Below are 22,325 nucleotides of genomic sequence, written 5' to 3' on the forward strand. Positions count from 1 at the left end.
ACAATGTTGTGGGTAATTTCACTCAGTTTTACAGAAATTATGTCATCTTCACTAATGCACGTGACTTTGTTCACAGCCTTTCGCAGTGGAAAATGGTATCAAATCTAATTCTTGTTGATAAATTAAGCATTAGTGACAAGTAGCGTGTAATTTCAGTACTTCAATAAAACCATCTCTCACTACTCTACTCGAATCACTCAATTCAGATTGAAGTACTCGAATCATTGTGCCATACCCTAATTATGATACAGTATTGTTTAAAAAACTTTAGAATCAGTCTGCTCCTTATCTATCCAGTCAGGACTATGTGCCATAACATCATAGCATGTAGCTAGCAAGGTACACTGTCCTTGAAACACAGCATCACGATTGAAATTTTCAGTCTTTAAAAATCCAATCATTTATGCAGAGACTTGACTTATTGCTACAATGTGATTTGCACTGAAGGAATCTTCTTTGACTATGCTTGTTTTAGATAAGTCAGTCCTCATTTCTTGCTAGGAAACAGGAGTCACTGCATGTTGCATAGGCCTTTTGGTTCCTTGAAATTTTAATTCCTGTGCTAGAGCAATAGAAGCAAGATGGCTTTTGTGGAAAAGACAGGAATGCACCGCAGGTAAGTGCTTAACATTATAGGGTTATTGCCCAATGTGTCTGCAGCCCACAAACAATACCAATCTGGCTTCTTGAAGTCATTTAACTAGGCTAGTACAACTTGATCCTTTTGAAACGTGAATAGTTCGAGTTCTAATTGTGCATGTACAAAAATTTAATTGCCCAACAACAAGAAAACGTGTTGTTGTATGATGTTTCAGCTGCCATTCCTAGCTCAGAGTCATGGTGACTGAGTCAGGGGTGGGTTTTAGGGGTCAAAATCCCTATTTTCAAACTCGAAACCGTCTTTCAGTGATTTTGTTTTGCTGATGCGTGATGCTCATGTAAAAATACGATTCCGACAAATAAATGAATTGCTTCGAGATTGAATCTACTAGTTGTGGATTTTTGAAGGTTATTCGTTCTAGTAGTTTGTACAAGTCTTGATCTGTCTGCCAATACTCTGCTTGGTGAATAAATGTAGAACAGAATTGAATATGGTAGGTAGGCTATGTCATGTGCATGTCTACTTTGTCATAGGCATACTCATCTTTGGCACATCATGGCTGCATTGGCATCGTTGGCTATCGGATACTTCATGATGCATCGTAACACCTCGGATAGAGAAGACGTAAAGCGTTCATTCATTGTTGGAGAGTGCTTCTCAAGTGTGATTCTGTTTACTTTCGCATTCGCCTTCTATTTTGGAATGACTATGTGGGTCACTTTTGTGGCAGGTAAGCATTTCATCAATGACTGGCAGTCAAGTCCGTATTAATATAATGACTATTGCTGTTCAATTTCCTACACAACATTAAGTAGGCATCGTTACCACTTAATTAGAAGCATATATTTCTAGTCAAGTAGGCCTACAAGTAAAGATTTCTAGTTCTACTTAAGTAATATGTAATTTAGGACTAGTTTTGAGTAAGAAAGTAGAAGTAGGCTAGTCTAAAATGATAACCACTTAGTATAGGAAAAATGTACCTTACTTGATTACGGTACTTTAAAAAGTAAAAGTACTTCTCTATTGACTCTGGTTGTGAAGCTCACTGGCAGAAAACGACTTCTGTTTTGGTACCAACGAGGACTACTTTGACCTCTACCTGCAAGCTTTTTACTTAGCCTACTTGGAAATCGCCATTTGTACTTTAATTTGATTAGAAATTTATGACGTTCCATCTACTTGAGTAGGCCTAACAATGATCACATTGAAGTAATAACAAATTGGGATATTTTGAGTATCTCGTGACTTTAATTCACATGAATAAAATGCATTTTGCGGTTATTTGTATTGACATTTATCAACCACAAATCACTAAATTGTTATGCTGATTCCGTAGGCATCGTCATGTTCAAGAATCTGCCGACGCATACCTTTGGACATATCCAAAGCAAGCTATTCCCTCTGTACTTTCTAATTGGTGCCATCACGGGGCTGGTGATGTTTTTGATCGCTATTTACTCCACACGAAATGTGGAAGAGCTTTCAAAAGAGCAAACAACATTGGTAAGTGATAGATGGGTCATCTTAAACCTCGAAACATCCCATTACATTTAATTTCTGCTTTACCTGAAACAGTTAGGCCTACAGCAGAACTACTGTGCGAAACGGGCTAACTGGTGTACAGTAGGGTTGTCCATAATTTGGAAAATCTCAAAAAAGATGCGTATCCATGTCTCATTATGTAGATTATTGATAAAAAACGTCAATGAACCTGCAATAAGCTCATAGGAAAGTTGTTAACATTTGTCTAAATGCGTTTGAAAGTAGCTGCCGTAGAGTAGGCGTGTTAGCGACCATAGAACGACAAGTCTAGTAATCAAGAAATCACGTCTCTCGATTGGTTATTCAGCTATGCTTGAATGATCACGACCACAGCGGCTTGCTGATTATGTGCTTCTATTAGTCCAAGGATACCACTAACGGCAGTGATTCTGTAAGCGCATTGTACATTGGTGATTTAATATTAAAATGAGACATCTGGTCATTGAATGTTTTAGTGTTAAAACTAGGTAACGATAGGTTTAGAGCAACAAAGAAATGTGGGCAGACCAGATAGCTTACATTGGATTTCTGAAGAAGAGTGTAACTACCACACCGCTTCAACCCACCCTTTTTATATCCATGTCTGGTTTGATTCAAGCATTAGTCGCTATGCAGCCGGTAATGATCTAACATTCATTAAGGACATGCTAAGCAATGAAAGCAAACTGTCTTTTTGCTGGTCCTACCAGCATAGTCTGTGCTTAGCTTTAGAGCTCTTTGCCCGGCATCATTGAGGACTTTGACAGCACTTGCGGGTATGATTCATTATGCTGCAAGAATCTGACAAGTGCCAAGCATAAATCACTGATTCATCCAGCCCTTAACAGCATTCAAGACTTCGATTATGTACCACGACAGCAGCCTATTAAGATTAGACAAAGTAGTGTCAATGTCAAGCTTTATATTTGTATTCAATGATGGTACATCCGCTCTGAAACTAGAAATTCGTATGTCACTTGCATAAACGCCTTTACACTACTTTTCCGCGTGTTTTTGTGCTTTCCATCAAAGAAATCAAGGCATACAGGCTACAACGGTTACCTTAACAATAAGCCATCCAGTCATGTATTTAAAGATATTGTGAAGCAGCTGTTCTTAGTTCATCATGTATTTCGTAACTCAACATGTTCTGAATTAATCCTAAATCATTAGTTGCGACCAACCTACAATGCACTTCCTGAATCATTGCCGTCAGTCGACTCCTTGATCAACAAGCCGCCAACGTCGTGATCATTAAAGCATAGCAGATTAGCCAATCAAACGCCGTGATTTCGTGATTACTAGTTTGCTTGACTTTCCATGGACGGACGCTGACACGCCCACTCTACGGCAGCTACTTTCCAAACGCATTCGGACAAATGTTAACGACTTTCCTGTGAGCTTATTGCAGGTTCATTGACGTTTTTTAACTATAATCTCTTGAATGAGACATGGATACGCATACATTTTGAGATTTTCCAAATTATGGACAACACTAGCGTACAGCCATTTACTATTCTCGCGCTTATAAGAATGAACTCTAATCTGATATGAAGTGAATTTGATTTTTGTTGGATTCCGGAATTTAATTCAATATTCCCAAGTTTTTGAGAAATCAGTGATTCTAATCTGTAGCTATAATTCTAATCTAATTTGTAAAATCTGAAATTCTTCTGGCTGTACAACTATGTTTTCAGCTCGTTTGCACAGCGGGGATATTTTTCACCAACCTGGCCAACGGTATGTTTGTGGGCCCGCGATCAACTGCCATCATGTTCAGAAGACATCGCTTGGAGAAAGAGTGCGAAAGTTAGTTTGGAAATGGCGCTTCCTTTTCAAATTTCACTGGCTACTTGATTAAATTGATCGCATTGCTATATAAGAAAAAAGTTTGAGATTTATTCAATGAAAATATAAAGAAAATTTCAGATTTCACTGGCTGCCCCGTGAAATCATTGGCTTGTCTGAAAAAACAACACACAACAAATATGGCGCAAGTAATTGATGTTCGAAATTTAGGATTTCAAACCATAGTATTTACGGTTCAGTGTCATGCTTATGAGATTGAACTTTGATTTGATATTTTTACTTGATTTTGGCTGTGTTTCTATCTAATTGAGAATTGAGTTGAATTTCGAAGTTTTTTTTTTAATTCAGCAGTTCTAATTCTAATCTCTTTTGGAAAAGCTTTTTGAATTTTTAAAAATATTTCTATTCCAGCTCTGAATGAAATTTACAAGTTTTCACTAATACACTCATTCAAATCCTGATGTAATTCGGAAAAAGTGTGCAGCTATCATCCTAATTCCAATCTCTCCTCAATGAGAGTCAGTTAAAGAGCTTTAAGAGACTAAATTAACAATATGAAGTTATTGTTTCGTGTAATTAAGCCTCTGCGTTGAATTTCAGATAAAAGCTTGTTGAATGACAACGCCGAGTACAAATCTTTGAATAAAAGATTCGGGGTCATGCACGGCATCAGCTCGTTGCTGAACATCTTCTCACTAGCTGGCGCATGCTTCATTCTTTATTGGATCGCTTCGCAACTGGCGTCACAGAAATGAGGATGACAACATAAAATATGATGAACAATTGAAATCAATTCATGTTTAACTAGGCCTGGGCAAAATCGGGTACTTGAGTGATTCAATTCGGAATGGAGTATTAGGTTTCAAGTCGATTATGTGGTAAGGAGCGTATGTATTCTTTCAGTACTCTAAAAAATCATCTCACTACTACAAAAACTGTTGATGGTTGTTACTCCGGTTATTCCTTTTAGTACGATGATCGAGACTACAAATTTCGCGTCACTTGGAGTGGCATATTCTTTCATCTGCGTGCTGTAGACTCGACTTTTATCAAAACCTGCCTGGCGCCAATCTAATATGTATATAGCAGTATTTCTCAGCCTGCGGTATGCAAAGTTCTTTCGGGTGGTACACAGTGAATACGTTGCTTTTAAAGTAAAATTAGTCCGTGATTACCATTCGTTTCAAAATTTATGGGGCAACTTTTTGCAAATCTGCCCATGTTAATATACTTATATACATTCGGAGTCAAGTTGAGTTTTCTCTCAATTTATTGGTACCAGGGTTGTAATGACTCGAGTCATGACTCGACTCGAGTCACGAATTTTTGGTGACTCTACTTGACTCGAGTCATTTTCTTGAAAAGGGAAAATGACTCGACTCGAGTCAATATTTGGATTGACTCGACTTGTACTCGAGTCATTACGCATGACTCGACCCAAGTCATTGACTCGGCATATTTTATATGACTTGAAGATGAAGAAATTTGCGAATCGTACTGGCTAGATCAACGCATATGACGAATTCTGCAGATATCGCTATTTGTCGCCACTGCTTTCGTTGCACTCGTCTGATATCAGATATGCGGCCGTAAAAACAGCAGGCAATGGCACATATAGTAGCAATGCATTGTGCAAAATCATCCTGTGATGAAGAGGTAAGATCCTCCGCAATCAAAGTACTCGAGACTTTTCAATTATACCAGCAAACAATCGAAGCAAAGTTCAATCAGAGGCAATGAAACGACTCAGATGGTCCAGTACTTGGAAGAGACTGATAAGCTCATGTGTAGATTAGAAGGCGATGATTCTTTGCATTATTGGGCGACCAGAAATAATGAGTATCCAATGCTCTTCAATGTTGTTAAAAAATGCTTGTCAATTCCTGTATCTAGTGCACCAGTGGAACGTGTTTCAGTAGATGTTGATTTATTCTAAGGCCATGCCGCTATAACATATATGAGGATCTTCTTTACACTTTAGTATTTTTGAATTGTAACTCATCATTTATTTGATCTGCTGTCAGTGAAAACACACAATACACTCCGTCCTTTTGACGTTTTGTTAGGTATGTGCCTTGTGCACGTGAGTAAAAATGCATGGCTAATGTTGTGTTAGGGTTGTTCACAAATAATAGTGTATAGGGTTGTTCACAAATAACTTCTCATTTATTTTACTGGGTGGCTACTTGGTAAAATTGTTATGTTGCATAAAAAGAACACCGAATCTGATGGCTTGATTTTAATAAGTAGAATCAATGATATGAGAGGAGAAAATTTTATAAAATGAAAATAAAATAAAGGGAGTGTTTTTGGTGAGAAAATATTTCGTATAATATAATTACATGCTAGTAGTAAGCCGACTATTTTGAGATATATTCCACTCTAAAAAATCGCTTTTTCTAGTTGCAATTGAGCCAATTTTGCTATGAATCTTATTTTTACACAATATAACACTATCATGAGGTAGCCGGTAAAATTCGAAAATCTCTATTTGTAACTAATCCAAAATTTTCTCTCATAGTAGTAACGCTCCGGCGGCTATTTTGGGAGCTGAGCAGGAAAGCTGACCTTTTTCTAGTCGAACACCTGATAATGTGAAAGAAAAACTGTACGTCTACATAAACATGCATCTGTTGATTTTCTATGAGCTGGTATCTAGACGTGAATTCGTTGGTTCTATATCAGATAGCATGTAGGATGAATTCGTTGATTCTCTATAAGCTATAAGCTAATTCAGGATTGAAAACAAGAGTTGAACATGACTTCAATACTGTGACTTGGACTCGACTCGAGTCATTACACTATGACTCGGACTTGAGCCTTTACACGGTGACTTGGACTCGAGTCGGTGATGACTCGACTTGACTCGAGTCAAAACCACAAAAGTAAGATTGACTCGTGACTCGGAACAATGTGACTTGGTTACAACCCTGATTGGTACACAACAAAATCATAGAACGTCGGGATGGTAGGTCAACAAAATCCTGTAAAGCCACTGGTGCATAATCCAAAAGTAATGAGTTGAGCTTAAGCTATCTGTTTGCCTGGCATATTTTGCATTACGATTATATTATAGGTATATAATGCTCTCTTCAATTTCCAACTTGTTTCTGACGAGTGTCAGTGCAAAATATTCGGGTTCATTTCAACGAATCTATCATTCAATTGTATATTGAAGTACCTCAAGAAGCTCTTGGTTAGTTTGTTTGCTTTTCAAACACTATGACCAATCTCAAATAGCATGACTATGATTACATATCTCATTTGCACCGATGAAGTAGCGGCTCGACCAGTTCTAGGCTTTTGGATTCTAGATATGTTTCAAACTAGTTTGAGCGAAATGGCAGTAATAATTTACTTCATGAAACCTTTCTTCGCTAATTTTATATCCTGAAAATGGAACAGGAGAGCTGTACAGTGCTAGAGTTTCTATTATCTAATTTGGAAAAAAATTACAGTAGCCTAGCCACAATTCAATTCCAATTTAATTTGGAAAAGATGAAAATTTTCCTGTTTTTTCAATTCTGGTAGCATCTCCTTGACAATATTGACCTTTTATCAGTAACAGCAGTTCGAGACAAAATTTATTTCGAGCGATACCGAAATTTATACAGAAACTTATCCGCCCCTCCGCTCATTATCACGTTGCGATTGCTCCAATCCAAGCACATGACTTTATCCTGGTGGGCTTCGAGATCGAACAGCGGGGTTTTGGGGCTGCGAATGTCCCACAGTTTGACCGCGCAGTCCAACGAGCCTGATAATAATTGATTGCTGTCGACCGGTGACCATTTGACGCATGTAACCCAACCGACGTGGGACGATAGGTTTCGTTTTACGAGTGACGCACTATCGATGTCACTTTTATTGCGAGGGTCCCATATCCGAATGTGGCGATCAGAATTTCCTGTCGCTAGAAGACTGTTCTGTTGTGAATAATCGCATGCTAAAAATACTTTGGCTCCTCGTAAATTAGTTTTTTCTTTAGCTTCATTAATATCCCAGATTCTTATCGTGTGATCCCATGACACGCTGCATAATTCAGAGTCATTGAGCCATACAACATCGGATACAGCTTCTGTATGACCCGCCATAGTTATCTTCGGTACCCTTGTGATTCCTCTTTGCTCGATACGTTGCCTTTTCTTCTTATTTCTGGCTTTCTGATAGTCTTCAGGTTCGTTAGAATCATCTTGTGGTGTTGGTGATGCAGACCACAACTTTATAGATGCGTCCCACGATCCTGTTACGAATTCTGCTTTTCCTGGATGAACCGCGACGCAATCTACGCTTTTCGAGTGACCACGGCAGCAAAACAATGGTTTCATGGTTTCGTTATCTTTTTCCCATTGCCAGATAATAGCACTTTGATCCTGAGAAGTGCTCACGGCATAAAAAGTGTCTTCCTTTCTGCTAATCCAAGAGACTGATTTTACTGGTTCGGTGTGTCCGAAACCTTGCACTCGTGTATCATGATCATCTAGCTTTCGGATAGTGACACCACAGTCGTAGGATCCTACAAGAGCGAATTCCTCTGAGCAGTGTACTCCACTGATCCAATCATCTTCCGAAAATTGGTCTTCAGGTTCGGGACCTTCTTGTTTTAGAAGATATTCAATGGGAATCACGGATTCAGTAGATAACCCTTTTGCTTCAACGTACTGGTTCAAGGCAGTTCTCAAAAATTCGCCGTCGATTAAAAAATCGAATTCGGAAGCTTTAAAGTCAGTCTCTTCGCCCGCTTTGTCTTCATGTTTCTCTTTCAAAAACTTATTCACGAGATTGCTGAGCTCGACTGTAGTCACTTCTCCCGGTAAATCGAACGCTTTACCCCCGATTTGGTACGACGAATCTTGAGCTATCAACTTTGCCTGTATGTGGGCCATCTTTGAATGATTCGACGCGGACAAGCAGCTTATAACATACTGGTTACTGACATCGAATCGAATGCAGAATTACAGTTGTCAGACCACGAGGTTGCAGTGAAAAATCGTCGCACGCTTGGTGGCAGGCTTAAATCAAAACAAGACTACAGGGTTGGTTCGATTGGTTTGAAATAAGGACAGATCTGTTTGAAATGAGGAGAGTCTCATGTTTGAAATGAGGATAGTCATGTCAGAAATAAGGATAGTCATGTTTGAAATAAGGATAGTCGCTATATTCACTATAAAGTCAGTTGCAGTACCAGGCACGACTTCCCAGTGGTAACCCAGTCCGAATACATCCCAGACATGATGTCCGAACACGCCCCAGACACGATGTCCTAGCGTCAACACAGTCCTAACATACCCCTGACATGATGTCCGAACACGCCCCAGACACGATGTCCGAATAGCAGCACAGGCCGAACACACCCCAGACATGATGTTCAAACACGTGCAGGACACGATGTACGAGTGTCAATACAGGCCTAACACGCCCAAGACACCATGTCAGAATGGCAACACAGACCGAACAGGCCCCAGACACGATGTCCTAGTGTCAACTCAGATCCGAAAACAACCCAGACACCATGTTTGAATGGCCAAACATGCCCCAGACAAGATGTCCGACTGGCAGCACAGGCCGAACACACCCCAGACATAATGTCCAAACACGCCCCAGACACGATGTCCGGGTATCAACACAGGCCGAAAACGCCCAAGACACCATGTCCGAATGGCAACACAGGTCGAACATACCCCAGACATTATGTCCAAACACGCCCAAGACACCATGTCCGAATGGCAACACGGACCGAACACGCCCCAGACACGATGTCCGATTATTGGCAACACGGGCCGAACACACCCTAGACATGATGTCCAAACACGCCCAAGACACGATGACCGATTGGCAGCACAGGCCGAACACACCCCAGACATGATGTCCAAACACGCGCCAGACACGATGTACGAGTGTCATTACAGGCCTAACACGCCCAAGACACTATTCTGAATGGCAACATAGACCGAACACTCCCCAGACACGATGTCCTAGAGTCAACTCAGATCCGAAAACAACCCAGACACCATGTTTGAATGGCCGAACATGCCCCAGACACGATGTCCGATTGGCAGCACAGGCCGAACACACCCCAGACATGATGTCCAAACATGCCCCAGACACGATGTCCGAGTATCAACACAGGCCGAACACGCCCTAGACACCATGTCCGAATGACAATACAGACCGAACACGCCCCAGACACGATATCCGAGTGTCAACTCAGACCGAACACAACCCAGATACCATGTTTGAATGGCCGAACACGGCCCAGACACGAAGTCCGATTGGCAGCACAGGCCGAACATACTCCAGACATGATGTCCAAACACGCCTCAGACACGATGTCCGAGTATCAACACAGGCCGAACACGCCCAAGACACCATGTCCGAATGGCAACACAGGCCGAACACGCCCCAGACACCATGTTTGAATGGCAATAGCACAGGCTGAACACGCCCCAGACATGATGTCCGAACTCGCCGCAGACACGATGTCCGAGTGTCAACACAGGCCGACACGCCCAAGACACCATGTCCGAATGGCAACACAGGCCGAACACGCCCCAGACACCATGTTTGAATGGCAATAGCACAGGCTGAACACGCCCCAGACATGATGTCCGAACTCGCCGCAGACACGATGTCCGAGTGTCAACACAGGCCGACACGCCCAAGACACCATGTCCGAATGGCAACACAGGCCGAACACGCCCTAGACACCATGTCCGAATGACAATACAGACCGAACACGCCCCAGACACGATATCCGAGTGTCAACTCAGACCGAACACAACCCAGATACCATGTTTGAATGGCCGAACACGGCCCAGACACGAAGTCCGATTGGCAGCACAGGCCGAACATACTCCAGACATGATGTCCAAACACGCCTCAGACACGATGTCCGAGTATCAACACAGGCCGAACACGCCCAAGACACCATGTCCGAATGGCAACACAGGCCGAACACGCCCCAGACACCATGTTTGAATGGCAATAGCACAGGCTGAACACGCCCCAGACATGATGTCCGAACTCGCCGCAGACACGATGTCCGAGTGTCAACACAGGCCGACACGCCCCAGACATAATGTCTGAATGGCAGCACATGCCGAACACGTCCCAGTCACGATGTGCGATTGGCAACACAGTCCAAACACCCCCCCCCCCCACCCCCCCCCCCCCAGACACGATGTTAACAAGGTTGGTCATGTTTGAAATACGTTCAGTCTCGTGTTTGAAATAAGGATAGTCATGTTAGAAATGAGGACAGTCTCATCATAGTGTCCTATATGGTGTCGACACAAGCAGATCGCACGGTTCAATGAAATTGTATCACGTCACAGTTTCCATTTGGCTACAGGCAATTTGACGGTGATTTTTGACCGACTTGCCGAGCATTAAATTTGATGAATCGGGTATCAATCGAAAGCTGACGCTGTACTGCTTGCGAAAATATAAATTTTATTCCACTCATGGCTCTGGAACCCCCACAATCAGCCCCAAATTATTCATTGTCGAGTAGATTGGCAGTGTGACGCAACAATGATGTCTGGCGAAACGAGAGACTAGCTCAAGAGCAAGGATGCGGCCGAGCGACGAGAGTGGGATCAGCTGACGTCGCGGCAATAGCGATGTGCAACCGCGCCACAGAGAAACGCTGCGCTGTTGATACTTTTTCTATGCGTTTCGGTACAAGCGAGCACACACCAGCCTTTCCTTGACTCGTAAGGGTAGAACTGGGTCCACGGAATGTATTAAGGCCCTACCAATTTTCGCGCAATATCCTTCAGCTGATAGAGATATGTAGGCTACGACTAAGTAGTCTACAATGGATATGTCAGATTATTATGATATCGATTGCCTTAGCCCGCTTGTTGCGTAGGGCTCCAGAGATGCGTGGCGCTGTTGATACTTTTTCTATGCGCTTCGCTAAAAGCGAGCACAAACCAGCCTTTCCTTGACTTGTAATGGTAGAACTGGGTCCACAGAATGTATTTGGTTTCTACCAATTTTCGCGCAATCCTTCAGCTGTTAGAGATATTTCTAGTAAGCAAAATATACTTTCAAGTAATAAGATTCACTCAAGACAGCAAATTTAGATAATGTGAATATATCATATTGTAGTAATACAACTACAGCGTTGAGTTTTCACTCTAGTCCCCATAAGCACCACGTCGGTGACCTTGCCAAATTCCGAGAAGGCGAAAAAGTGCAAACTCTGTTGGGCCGAATGGACAATGGACATTCAGTTATTCACAGATGCGAAAAAATACTGCAAATCCGTTTTACGTAGGTCACATTAGCAATATATATACAGGCTACAGAATGAATATAATTCAAATATCTGTGATACCACTGTATTACTTTTGACGCAAAAGGTCCCCGGCATTCAAAAAAACTATTTGGTGATTGAAAAATGCTAAACCAAATTCCAACGTCAACGTTTATGGTGATATCAGATATATTCCAGTGAAAAACAGGTATGAATTTGGTGGTAACATTTTGGAATCATTTGGCAGGTATGGCCCGCAAGCTTTCTAGTAACGGATTGAATCCGGACAGCGATACCAGTTTAATTCGACACTCCTGCTGTTAAACTTTATTCAACAATCAACATTTTACCTGCTGCATTCGCGGACCAAGTTCTACCCATACGGATCAAATAAAAGCTTGTAATGTATGCTCATGCTCAATGCTCCTTGCTCACACTTAACCATAAAAGCGACTATAGAAAGTATCGACACCCGCCATCAACAGCGCGACGTGTCTCCGGAGCCCTACGCAACAAGCGGGCTAAGGCAATCGATATCATAATAATATGACATATCCAATGTAGACTACTTAGACGTAGCCTACATATCTTTATCAGCTGAAGGATATTGCGCGAAAATTGGTAGGGCCCTAATACATTCTGTGGACGCAGTTTTACCCTTACAAGTCAAGGAAACGCTGGTGTGTGCTCGCTTGTACCGAAACGCATAGAAAAAGTATCAACAGCGCAGCGTTTCTCTGTGGCGCGGTTGCACATCGCTATTGCCGCGACGTCAGCTGATCCCACTCTCGTCGCTCGGCCGCATCCTTGCTCTTGAGCTAGTCTCTCGTTTCGCCAGACAGCATTGTTGCGTCACACTGCCAATCTACTCGACAATGGATAATTTGGGGCTGATTGTGGGGGCTCCAGGGCCGCGAGCGGAATAAAATTTATATTTTCGTAATCATAGCAGAGTCAGCTTTCGATTGATACCCGATTCGTCAAATTTAATGCTCGGCAAGTCGCTCAAAAATCACCGTCAAATTGCCTGTAGCCAAATGGAAACTGTGACGTGATACAATTTCATTGAACCGTGCGATTTGCTTGTGTCGACACCATATAGGACACTATGGTCTCATGTTTGAAATGAGGATAGTCATGTTAGAAATAAGGATAGTCATGTTTGAAATAAGGATAGTCGCTATATTCACTATAAAGACAGTTGCAGTACCAGGCACGACTTCCCAGTGGTAACCAGTCCGAACACATCCCAGACATGATGTCCGAACACGCCCCAGACACGATGTCCTAGCGTCAACACAGTCCTAACATACCCCAGACATAATGTCTGAATGGCAGCACATGCCGAACACGTCCCAGACACGTTGTGCGATTGGCAACACAGTCCCACCCCCCCACCCCCACTAGACACGATGTTAATAAGGTTGGTCATGTTTGAAATACGGTCAGTCTCGTGTTTTAAATAAGGATAGTCATGTTAGAAATGAGGATAGTCATGTTTGATATAAGGATAGTCATGTTTGAAATAAGGTTAGTCTCATGTTTGAAATGAGGATAGTCATGTTAGAAATAAGGATAGTCATGTTTGAAATAAGGATAGTCGCTATATTCACGATAAAGTCAGTTGCAGTACCAGGCACGACTTCCCAGTGGTAACCAGTCCGAACACATCCCAGACATGATGTCCGAACACGCCCCAGACACGATGTCCGATTGGCAGCACAGGCGATTGTGTTCGGACTGAGTTGACACTCGGATATCGTGTCTGGGGCGTGTTCGGTCTGTATTGTCATTCGGACATGGTGTCTTGGGCGTGTTTGGCCTGTGTTGATACTCGGACATCTTGTCTGAGGCGTGTTTGGACAACATGTCCGGGGTGTGTTCGGCCTGTGTTGCCATTCGGACATGGTGTCTGGGGCATGTTCGGCCATTCAAGCATGGTGTCTGGGTTGTTTTCGGATCTGAGTTGACACTCGGACATGGTGTCTGGGGCGTGTTCGGTCTGTGTTGCCCTTCATACATGGTGTCTTGGGCCTGTATTGACACTGGTACATCGTGTCTGGCGCGTGTTTGAACATCATGTCTGGGGTGTGTTCGGCCTGTGCTGCCAATCGGACATTGTGTCTGGGGCGTGTTCGTACATCATGTCTAGGATGTGTTCGGACTGGGTTACCACTGCGAAGTCGTGCCTGGTACTGTAACTGACTTTATAGTGAATATAGCGACTATCCTCATTTCAAACATGACTATCCTTATTTCTGACATGACTATCCCCATTTCAAACATGAGACTCTCCTCATTTCAAACAAATCTGTCCTTATTTCAAACCAATCGAACCAACCTTCCTCGATACTTGAGCGATACAGCTGTATATCCACAGGGCCGTTACAAGGACAACCGTCGCCCAAAATAAATTTTAACACAACTACCGCTAGGTGCTGCTGTCCCGCCAATACTTACCACCGGGAACAATGGAGTGTAACGACTATCTTATAAAGACTATGGTACCAACAACACCTCATGAATCTGGTTCAGAGATGGGCGGATCCGGCTGGCAGTCAGTCAGTCAGGTTTATTGATAGTTTCATCGTTTCAAAACATCACAAGACTGCGATACAATGAAAAGATAGGAGGGTGTCGAAGCAATTGGAAATTCAGAGTCCGAAAAAAATCCAGCTGGTGAGGTCCAGTTCGGAATCCGAAAAAAATCCTGCCAGAATAATGCTAATTAATCATATTGCAGCAACAAAATCCGGCTAAAATCCAACCGTCACTACAAACTCAAAATCCGGATCCAGTCCGGCCAGGTACAAAATCAATGAAATCCTGCTACCCGCTCCTGAACCGGACTGTGCCCATCTCTGTCTTGTTTGAGGAAGGTTGGTTCGATTGGTTTGAAATAAGGACAGATTTGTTTGAAATGAGGAGAGTCTCATGTTTGAAATGAGGATAGTCATGTCAGAAATAAGGATAGTCATGTTTGAAATGAGGATAGTCGCTATATTCACTATAAAGTCAGTTACAGTACCAGGCACGACTTCGCAGTGGTAACCCAGTCCGAACACATCCTAGACATGATGTACGAACACGCCCCAGACACAATGTCCGATTGGCAGCACAGGCCGAACACACCCCAGACATGATGTTCAAACACGCGCCAGACACGATGTACCAGTGTCAATACAGGCCCAAGACACCATGTATGAAGGGCAACACAGACCGAACACGCCCCAGACACCATGTCCGAGTGTCAACTCAGATCCGAAAACAACCCAGACACCATGCTTGAATGGCCGAACATGCCCCAGACACCATGTCCGAATGGCAACACAGGCCGAACACACCCCGGACATGTTGTCCAAACACGCCTCAGACAAGATGTCCGAGTATCAACACAGGCCAAACACGCCCAAGACACCATGTCCGAATGACAATACAGACCGAACACGCCCCAGACACGATATCCGAGTGTCAACTCAGTCCGAACACAATCGCCTGTGCTGCCAATCGGACATCGTGTCTGGGGCGTGTTCGGACATCATGTCTGGGATGTGTTCGGACTGGTTACCACTGGGAAGTCGTGCCTGGTACTGCAACTGACTTTATCGTGAATATAGCGACTATCCTTATTTCAAACATGACTATCCTTATTTCTGACATGACTATCCTCATTTCAAACATGAGACTCTCCTCATTTCAAACAGATCTGTCCTTATTTCAAACCAATCGAACCAACCCTGTAGCAAGTATCAGCTGTATCAGTCAAGTACCAGCTGTATCACTTCAAGTATCGCCCAGGTATCACTCTGCAATAAGTTTCACTGCGTCTGGATGCGCGAAATAATCTGTTATCTCTCAAATATCAGCTGTATCACCCAGGTACCTCTCTGCATAAAAAGTATCACGTCAAGACTACGTCGGGGATGCGAAATAGTCAGGTATCAGAACAAAACGGTATCGTCTTTTATCGAATTCGTGTCTAATATCGAAAATAATGCTGTACTGAAAACAACCGAGAATTCCCTTCAACCTCCACAATTTGTATTATGTTCATTAAAGGGTTGCCGGTGAACTCGGCACTTGGTGAATTCGGCCAGACGAACTCGGCACTTGGTGAACTCGGCCATTGGTGAATTCGGCCATTGGTGAACTCGACCATCGAGAAATTTTGTAATAAAGTGTATCAACAGCTATTAATATGAACTATTAAACTAATAATAGTATTATCAAGTGATTCATCAATCTTGTAAGGAGGTCAGGGCACGTAGATCACGCATTGCGCAAGCGTGGGAGATAATGCGACGTTCGCACATCGACCACGCGTGGTCGGCTCAGTGTTGATTTGACTTGGCGTGGGACGGACGGACGGCTTTTGAGATGATGGATATCTGTGTTTTATGTAATAACGAAGTTTCAAAGGATCACCAATAAACGTTTCCCACGAACACGAACAAAAATTTATAAACGTCAAAATAAATTGTTTTTTGTGCCTTGGAGAGACGGATATTAGGGTTGGGGAAAGGTGGATATTAGGGTTAGGAAGGGGGATGGTAGGGTTGGGGGAAAGAGGGATATTAGGGTTGGGGAAAGGGGGATTGGAGGTGAATTATGGTATCCCAAGATTAGGGTTGGGGAGGGGGGTATTAGGTTAGGGGATTGGAGGTGGGTTAGGGTGTCCCAATATTAGGTTGGGGGATTGGAGGTGGGTTAGGGTATCCCAAGATTAGGGTTGGGGATGTTAGGTAAGGGTTGTATTAGGTTGGGGGAAAGGGTTATTGGAGGTGGGTTAGGGTATCCCAAGATTACGGCTGGGGGATTGAAAGTGGGTTAGGGTAGAAGTTGGGGTTGGGATATCCCAAGATTAGTGCCGAATTCACCGGAAAACATTCCAGTAACCAATCATGGTGACCAGTACCGCTACGGCACGTGATTATTCTTTATCTGAGATATATATTTACTGCATTTTTATTATAAAATTTCCCGATGGCCGAATTCACTAAGTGCCGGGTTCACCAAGTGCCGAGTTCGTCTGGCCGAATTCAGCAAGTGCCGAGTTCACTGGTAATCGTGGATGGAATTCAGAGGAAACCTTTTTCCTAGCAATTCATGCATGATGCAGTTATTCAATGTATTGTGACTTGCCCTGACAGTGGTTCAACAGGCATGGGCTATTAGCAAAATATCCAGCAAGGCTTTGCCACAGAGATTAGCATCGGAGTGTCGTGCTGCAAGAAAGAAACTTTTCGTCGGTTCACCTCATCAAAAGACATGATGTTGAACAGAAAGGCAAAAAACATTGTCATCTCCAGATCAACGCCAAAGTGGAGCCAGTATTATCATAATACCATCGTAAATGGTGCACCAGATGCACAGGAAGTCTCGAGGAAGTGTGGGCAATACTGATGCCCAACAGCTCAACTCCAGAAGAACCGATGTACGGCAATTCTGATGAAAAGAGGTGCTTTTATTTGAAGGCTAAACTTGAAGATGCTACGATCCAATCCGCAAGTATCCGCTGACATCCAAAATGTATCAAACAGTCAAACCCGACTTCAAGGACCTTGCAAGTATTGAGCGTTTTTCAAAGTGCATGACTTTGCAGATGCAGAATGCTCAGGGTTATGCAACTCTACTTAGTATAGGAGTGTCATGATGAAATTGATGCTAAAAATTCTATGTTTGAAAGATCACGGGGGAAATATGGGTGTAGTTTCTTCACTCGCACCACCTGCAATCGGTATTTTGACAATGTCGCAGTATTCTTGATATGTTGTTTCATCTTTACAACATCTAACTCAGAGGTCTCAAACACGCGGCCCGCGGGCCGCATGCTGCCCGCGATGACATTTTAGAATTTTATGAATTTAACAATATATAAGTGTCACATATATCTTTTCAGGTTATAAAGTGAAAATTCCCTCTTAAATTGCTCCGAAAGCCTGAAACTATTCGTCAAACTTCACTATCACATCAATTGCAAACGCTACCATGCAGTGGGCGATTCAATATTTCGCCACATTTCCACATCATAATGACAAAACCTGACCATTGGTTAGCGTTAGACGATTCGTGTGTGATATTTGTGAGTTGGACTTGGACAGGACCTTTCTTAGAATTACTCAGACTCGGGCTAACTCGATGGCAAAATGAAAATGACTCGAGGGGACTCGGAGTGACTCGGAACACCGTGAATTTGTTAGTACCACGAACGCAACAAACTAAACGCGTATCAGGGGAATAGTAATAGATCAGAAAGTCGCAGCTTGGTATTTCGCTAACTAAGCAAGTAGTTATGACAACCATAGGCGCCGACTCACGAGGTTACGAGGTGACGCAGCCACCTCGTCACCATATTTACGAGGTGGCGGCCACCTCGCACGAAATGCTCAAACGCCCAAGTGATTTGTGACCAGTAATTAGTAATCAGGCGAATCGATGCGAATTCGTTACAGACGTTTTCGATACGCGCGTGTGCCGGGAGCGTAGCCACGGGGTTTCGGGGTTCGAATCCCCCTGTTTGAAGCGCGAAACCCCGTCATTTTGAAATGACCAATGACCATTTTAACTCAAATATTCAGTTGCAATTCATTAATTGTGTTATCACTTATCAGTGTTCCGCGCGGCCGATTTGCGAGAAGCTAGTTGTCAATTATCGCGAAGAGTCTGTAATGATGTCCCGCTGAGATGGTCGCGAAGTTAGGTCAGGCATTCCCGTGCGCGTGGCAAACGTCGCCAGCCAGATTTATCGCATCTCGGAGAAGCCTGATTCCGCTGGCTTAAACAATCGCATCTGCTATAGGCACAGCTCACTATATCATCGCTTGTCTGCGCAATCGCATCTGCATTGGCGGCTTCTGCTTGGTGTGCACGATATCATCGCTGGCCTACACGATAGCATCTCTAATAGGCCTGGTGCGAAAAAGATCTTTGCTTGCCTAAGGGCGAAGATAATAAAGTTAGCTGATCCCGTAGAATGCTAATCGTGTGATTAAAAACCGCTAATCGGGACCCATTTTAGGTGAAGATAATAAAGTTAGCTGATCCGGAAGAATGCTAATCGTATGATTAAAAACTGCTAATCCGCATGCAGAAAGTTACGCGCGATGATAGGCCCGAGGTTGTAATCAGGTGGTGTATGCGAGCTGAACGGATTTTTCACGTCTATCAATCTTTTCTTACTAATGCGAGCTGGCGGGGGTTCAACATGTCATCAACGTCCACAACTTCTATTGTTTCTGGCTATCTGCGATTGACGTGACGCAAAATATAGTCGTGTGTAATCAGTACGATATACAGCGAAGAAATGGATTAATCGGTTGATTGTTGAGTGACCCCATATTACCTAAGTCCTAGGAGAAAATCGTCACGGTCATTATCGGAAATATTTGCGTGTACGAATGCTACGCAGTGTACAATGTACATACGCTGAACAGTTTGCCTATATAGAACTAGTTATCTGTACTCTGTTCCGGTTTGCTAAATCATGAGATTAACGACGAAGTTAATGCGCTACGATTAACCGGTCTTCTTAATCCTGGGTTGCTAAATCCTGAGGAAGGCGCTAATCGACTTGGCCGCTCATCGAACTTTATTATCTCCGCCCTATCTATCGCGTCTTGGGCCTAGCATACTTTGGCTCCAACCTCTCGCTGGTTTGGGGACAATGCGGTCGAGTTTGCTGATTAGTGATTGTTTTATGTTATATTGATGAAAGAGCGACATCACGAAACTGAATAACAGCGAATCGCTGCCAACGGACTTCAATTCATTTCCGCTAATACTTGAACGTAACGATCGGAAGATGTGTATCATGGCTTGAGTTCTAAAAGACGACAAAGGTCTGAACCACCTGCAATCGGTGCAATCAGGTTCGGACATTTTTATTTGCGAAAACTGTCGCCGAGGCTGCGTAATACACGCGGCGCGCGCGTATTTAATTGTTCACCAGAGATCAGGGAATCGCTAATTGACAGCACTTCCGGACTCTTTGGCAAGCTTATCATACGCCCAAAATCTACAACAAGAAGAGATTATATGATCGTCATTTACACATGTACTTAACCCGAATTGAATTGATGCGATATCAGTAAATTTGAAAAAAATCCATATCCCCCTAAGTTTCCGACTGACTGCGCGGCTAGCGTGTGCTCAGAAGCACCATCATAGATCTCCTCTCCCGACCACGTGCCCAAATAGACGTTCTGCTTTTCTAAAATCTAAATTATGTGTACATATTTGTTAACAAAACCAGTCTTGAGCTAGCTAGCTTCGTGGTAGTAATCGTAGCGCGAAATTGGAGGGTGTGTTGGTGTGTGCCTGCAAATTGGAATTAATTTCTGCGCATATTCGTTTCTGTAACAAGGCTTTGCCAGTGACAATAATCGGGAAATGCAGCAATACAGCTTAAACACCGATATAATGAGATAACAACTGTCGCGACGAAAGCTACTCAAGACGGTGTCAGACTCAAAACCCATTCGTGGCAATACTGATTAGAATACACGCTTTCTCGTTTGCCATCATCTATATTTCTTCATGTCTGCTTGATACATTCGTACTCTGAAATTGTCGCACAATGTCATTTTTCAGTGTTCTTTCCGCTATTAACGTGGAGTATACCATGCCATTGTCAAATATTGATGCATCACGAGATTCTGGGTCGCACAAACTCTGAATTTATTCGATTCGTTTGAACAGGGAGCCTTCTATATTTCGATAAACTTGATTGATGGACGAGAACGATTTCGAGAATAACAATATCGAATTTTAAATTATTGGGCATTTGGTAGACAGTCGATTTGTATTGATAAGATCGCGGCATGCGCCCGAAACTGGAATTAATTCTAGCCCAGGGGTCGCCAACCTGCGGCCGTAGAAGGAAAGTTCTGCGGCCGTCAACACGTAATTCAATTAGTACGTGTTGGCGGTCGTCGATTTTGGTGCGTATAATAAGCCGATATGAAGACATATATTAGTCCGGAATTCACCGGTAATGGGCAAGGACAGTTTAATATGGATATTGGCGTCCACTATGCCCAGGAATGCGGCCGTAGGCTGCTCAAATTATCGAAATGCGGCCGTGAATAGCTAAAAGGTTGGCCACCCCTGTTCTAGCCCATAGTCGTTACATTAATAGGAATAGGGCGTTATATATTGTTCCTAGATTTATTTGCGGCATATACACCCGATGTACTCCAAAAACGCTTCGCGGATGTATGTGGTATAAGGTACCCACTGGTACGCTCCAAGGATGTAACATCAATGGGCCGTTCGGCGTTCAGACATTTCAATCCCTAGGACACATTCATTAATATATATATATTATATTTAGATTTTGCTCCTATTTGAAGATATTTGACCATGAGATTAATAGCCTACTTATCAGAAGCATATACCCGAATCCTTGATTGGAATTACAGTGCTATACCTAAAAATGTTTTGATATCAGATCAGTCTCTATAATCAATCTGTTAAATTCAAAATATCCATAGTAGCTGAAAAATTATAACCCGATCATTTTTATGATGGCGTCATACATTTGTCTGCCCATATGGTGTCTATATCTTATAATTGATAAATATCAAGTACAAAAACAATTCCATTCAAATAGTTATAAATGCGATGATTCTTTTCGTGCCGGGTCTAAATTGATACAAGAGTAAATCAAATTTTGACGATGTGTGTTTACTGTCAGTCTGTTGGATCGGCTAACTTTCAATAGGACAATTCACTCCCGCCAAATAAGGTCTACTTGGAAATACATAGAATACCCCTATAAATGCTGCGGCCCGCGGCGTCGTCAAAAGTGGAAAAATGGCCCGCGCGCACATTTGAGTTTGAGACCTCTGATCTAACTGATGTCCAATTCAAGGTTTGTAAATTTTTCGAATTTGGATGGCAGTTATGAGTAAAAAATCATCAAATCACTCATACTTTTTATGACTGATTTTGCATTTAGGCACATTCAATTGTCTTCAAATTTGGCTACGTACTGATTAAAGCATGCCTGTACCATTTAAAAGCAACAGATTTCAAATACCTGCTCTACTTTTTCAATAAAATATTTTTCAATTTTCAAAGTTGATTTACTCCTATTTCTAGTTTTTGTTAATATTGTGTCACGGGGACATG

General features: G+C 42.7%; 5 protein-coding genes across 6 annotated transcripts in view; 3 read left to right on the forward strand and 2 right to left on the reverse strand.

The window, feature by feature from the left end:
- LOC145457834 (NADH dehydrogenase [ubiquinone] 1 beta subcomplex subunit 8, mitochondrial-like) overlaps nucleotides 1-11,464 on the forward strand; it is a 107,204-nt gene extending 95,740 nt beyond the window's left edge. Inside the window, exon 2 of the mRNA XM_080336132.1 lies at nucleotides 11,453-11,464. The gene's annotated coding sequence lies outside the window, so the exon portion shown is untranslated. The remainder of the gene's footprint in view (nucleotides 1-11,452) is intronic.
- The window catches only part of LOC145457804 (RNA polymerase-associated protein CTR9 homolog), a 486,484-nt gene that overhangs the window by 144,189 nt on the left and 319,970 nt on the right, over nucleotides 1-22,325 (reverse strand). The gene's annotated exons all lie outside the window — the stretch shown is intronic.
- LOC145457835 (transmembrane protein 205-like) lies at nucleotides 164-5,177 on the forward strand. The gene is made up of 5 exons (XM_080336133.1): nucleotides 164-616; nucleotides 1,135-1,331; nucleotides 1,938-2,104; nucleotides 3,820-3,931; nucleotides 4,532-5,177. The coding sequence occupies exons 1-5, from the start codon at nucleotides 582-584 to the stop codon at nucleotides 4,684-4,686; spliced, it is 666 nt and encodes a 221-aa protein (XP_080192259.1). The 5' UTR covers nucleotides 164-581; the 3' UTR covers nucleotides 4,687-5,177.
- LOC145457540 (ribosome biogenesis protein wdr12-like) lies at nucleotides 7,499-8,923 on the reverse strand. Its single transcript, XM_080335758.1, has one exon. The coding sequence runs from the start codon at nucleotides 8,815-8,817 to the stop codon at nucleotides 7,516-7,518; it is 1,302 nt and encodes a 433-aa protein (XP_080191884.1). The 5' UTR covers nucleotides 8,818-8,923; the 3' UTR covers nucleotides 7,499-7,515.
- The window catches only part of LOC145457827 (syntenin-1-like), a 97,033-nt gene continuing 91,649 nt past the window's right edge, over nucleotides 16,942-22,325 (forward strand). Inside the window, exon 1 of the mRNA XM_080336121.1 lies at nucleotides 16,942-16,951. The gene's annotated coding sequence lies outside the window, so the exon portion shown is untranslated. The remainder of the gene's footprint in view (nucleotides 16,952-22,325) is intronic.

Source organism: Botryllus schlosseri, chromosome 15, assembly GCF_051294905.1.
Source record: "Botryllus schlosseri isolate E-star chromosome 15, Bs_hap1, whole genome shotgun sequence".
Taxonomy (NCBI): domain Eukaryota; kingdom Metazoa; phylum Chordata; class Ascidiacea; order Stolidobranchia; family Styelidae; genus Botryllus; species Botryllus schlosseri.

Coding starts and splice junctions, on each gene's coding strand:
- LOC145457835 (XM_080336133.1), top strand. CDS start 582: ATGGCTTTTGTGGAAAAGACAGGAATGCACCGCAG. Junction 2,105..3,819: donor CAAAAGAGCAAACAACATTG/GTAAGTGATAGA, acceptor CTATGTTTTCAG/CTCGTTTGCACAGCGGGGAT. Junction 3,932..4,531: donor CTTGGAGAAAGAGTGCGAAA/GTTAGTTTGGAA, acceptor GTTGAATTTCAG/ATAAAAGCTTGTTGAATGAC.
- LOC145457540 (XM_080335758.1), bottom strand. CDS start 8,817: ATGGCCCACATACAGGCAAAGTTGATAGCTCAAGATTCGTCGTACCAA.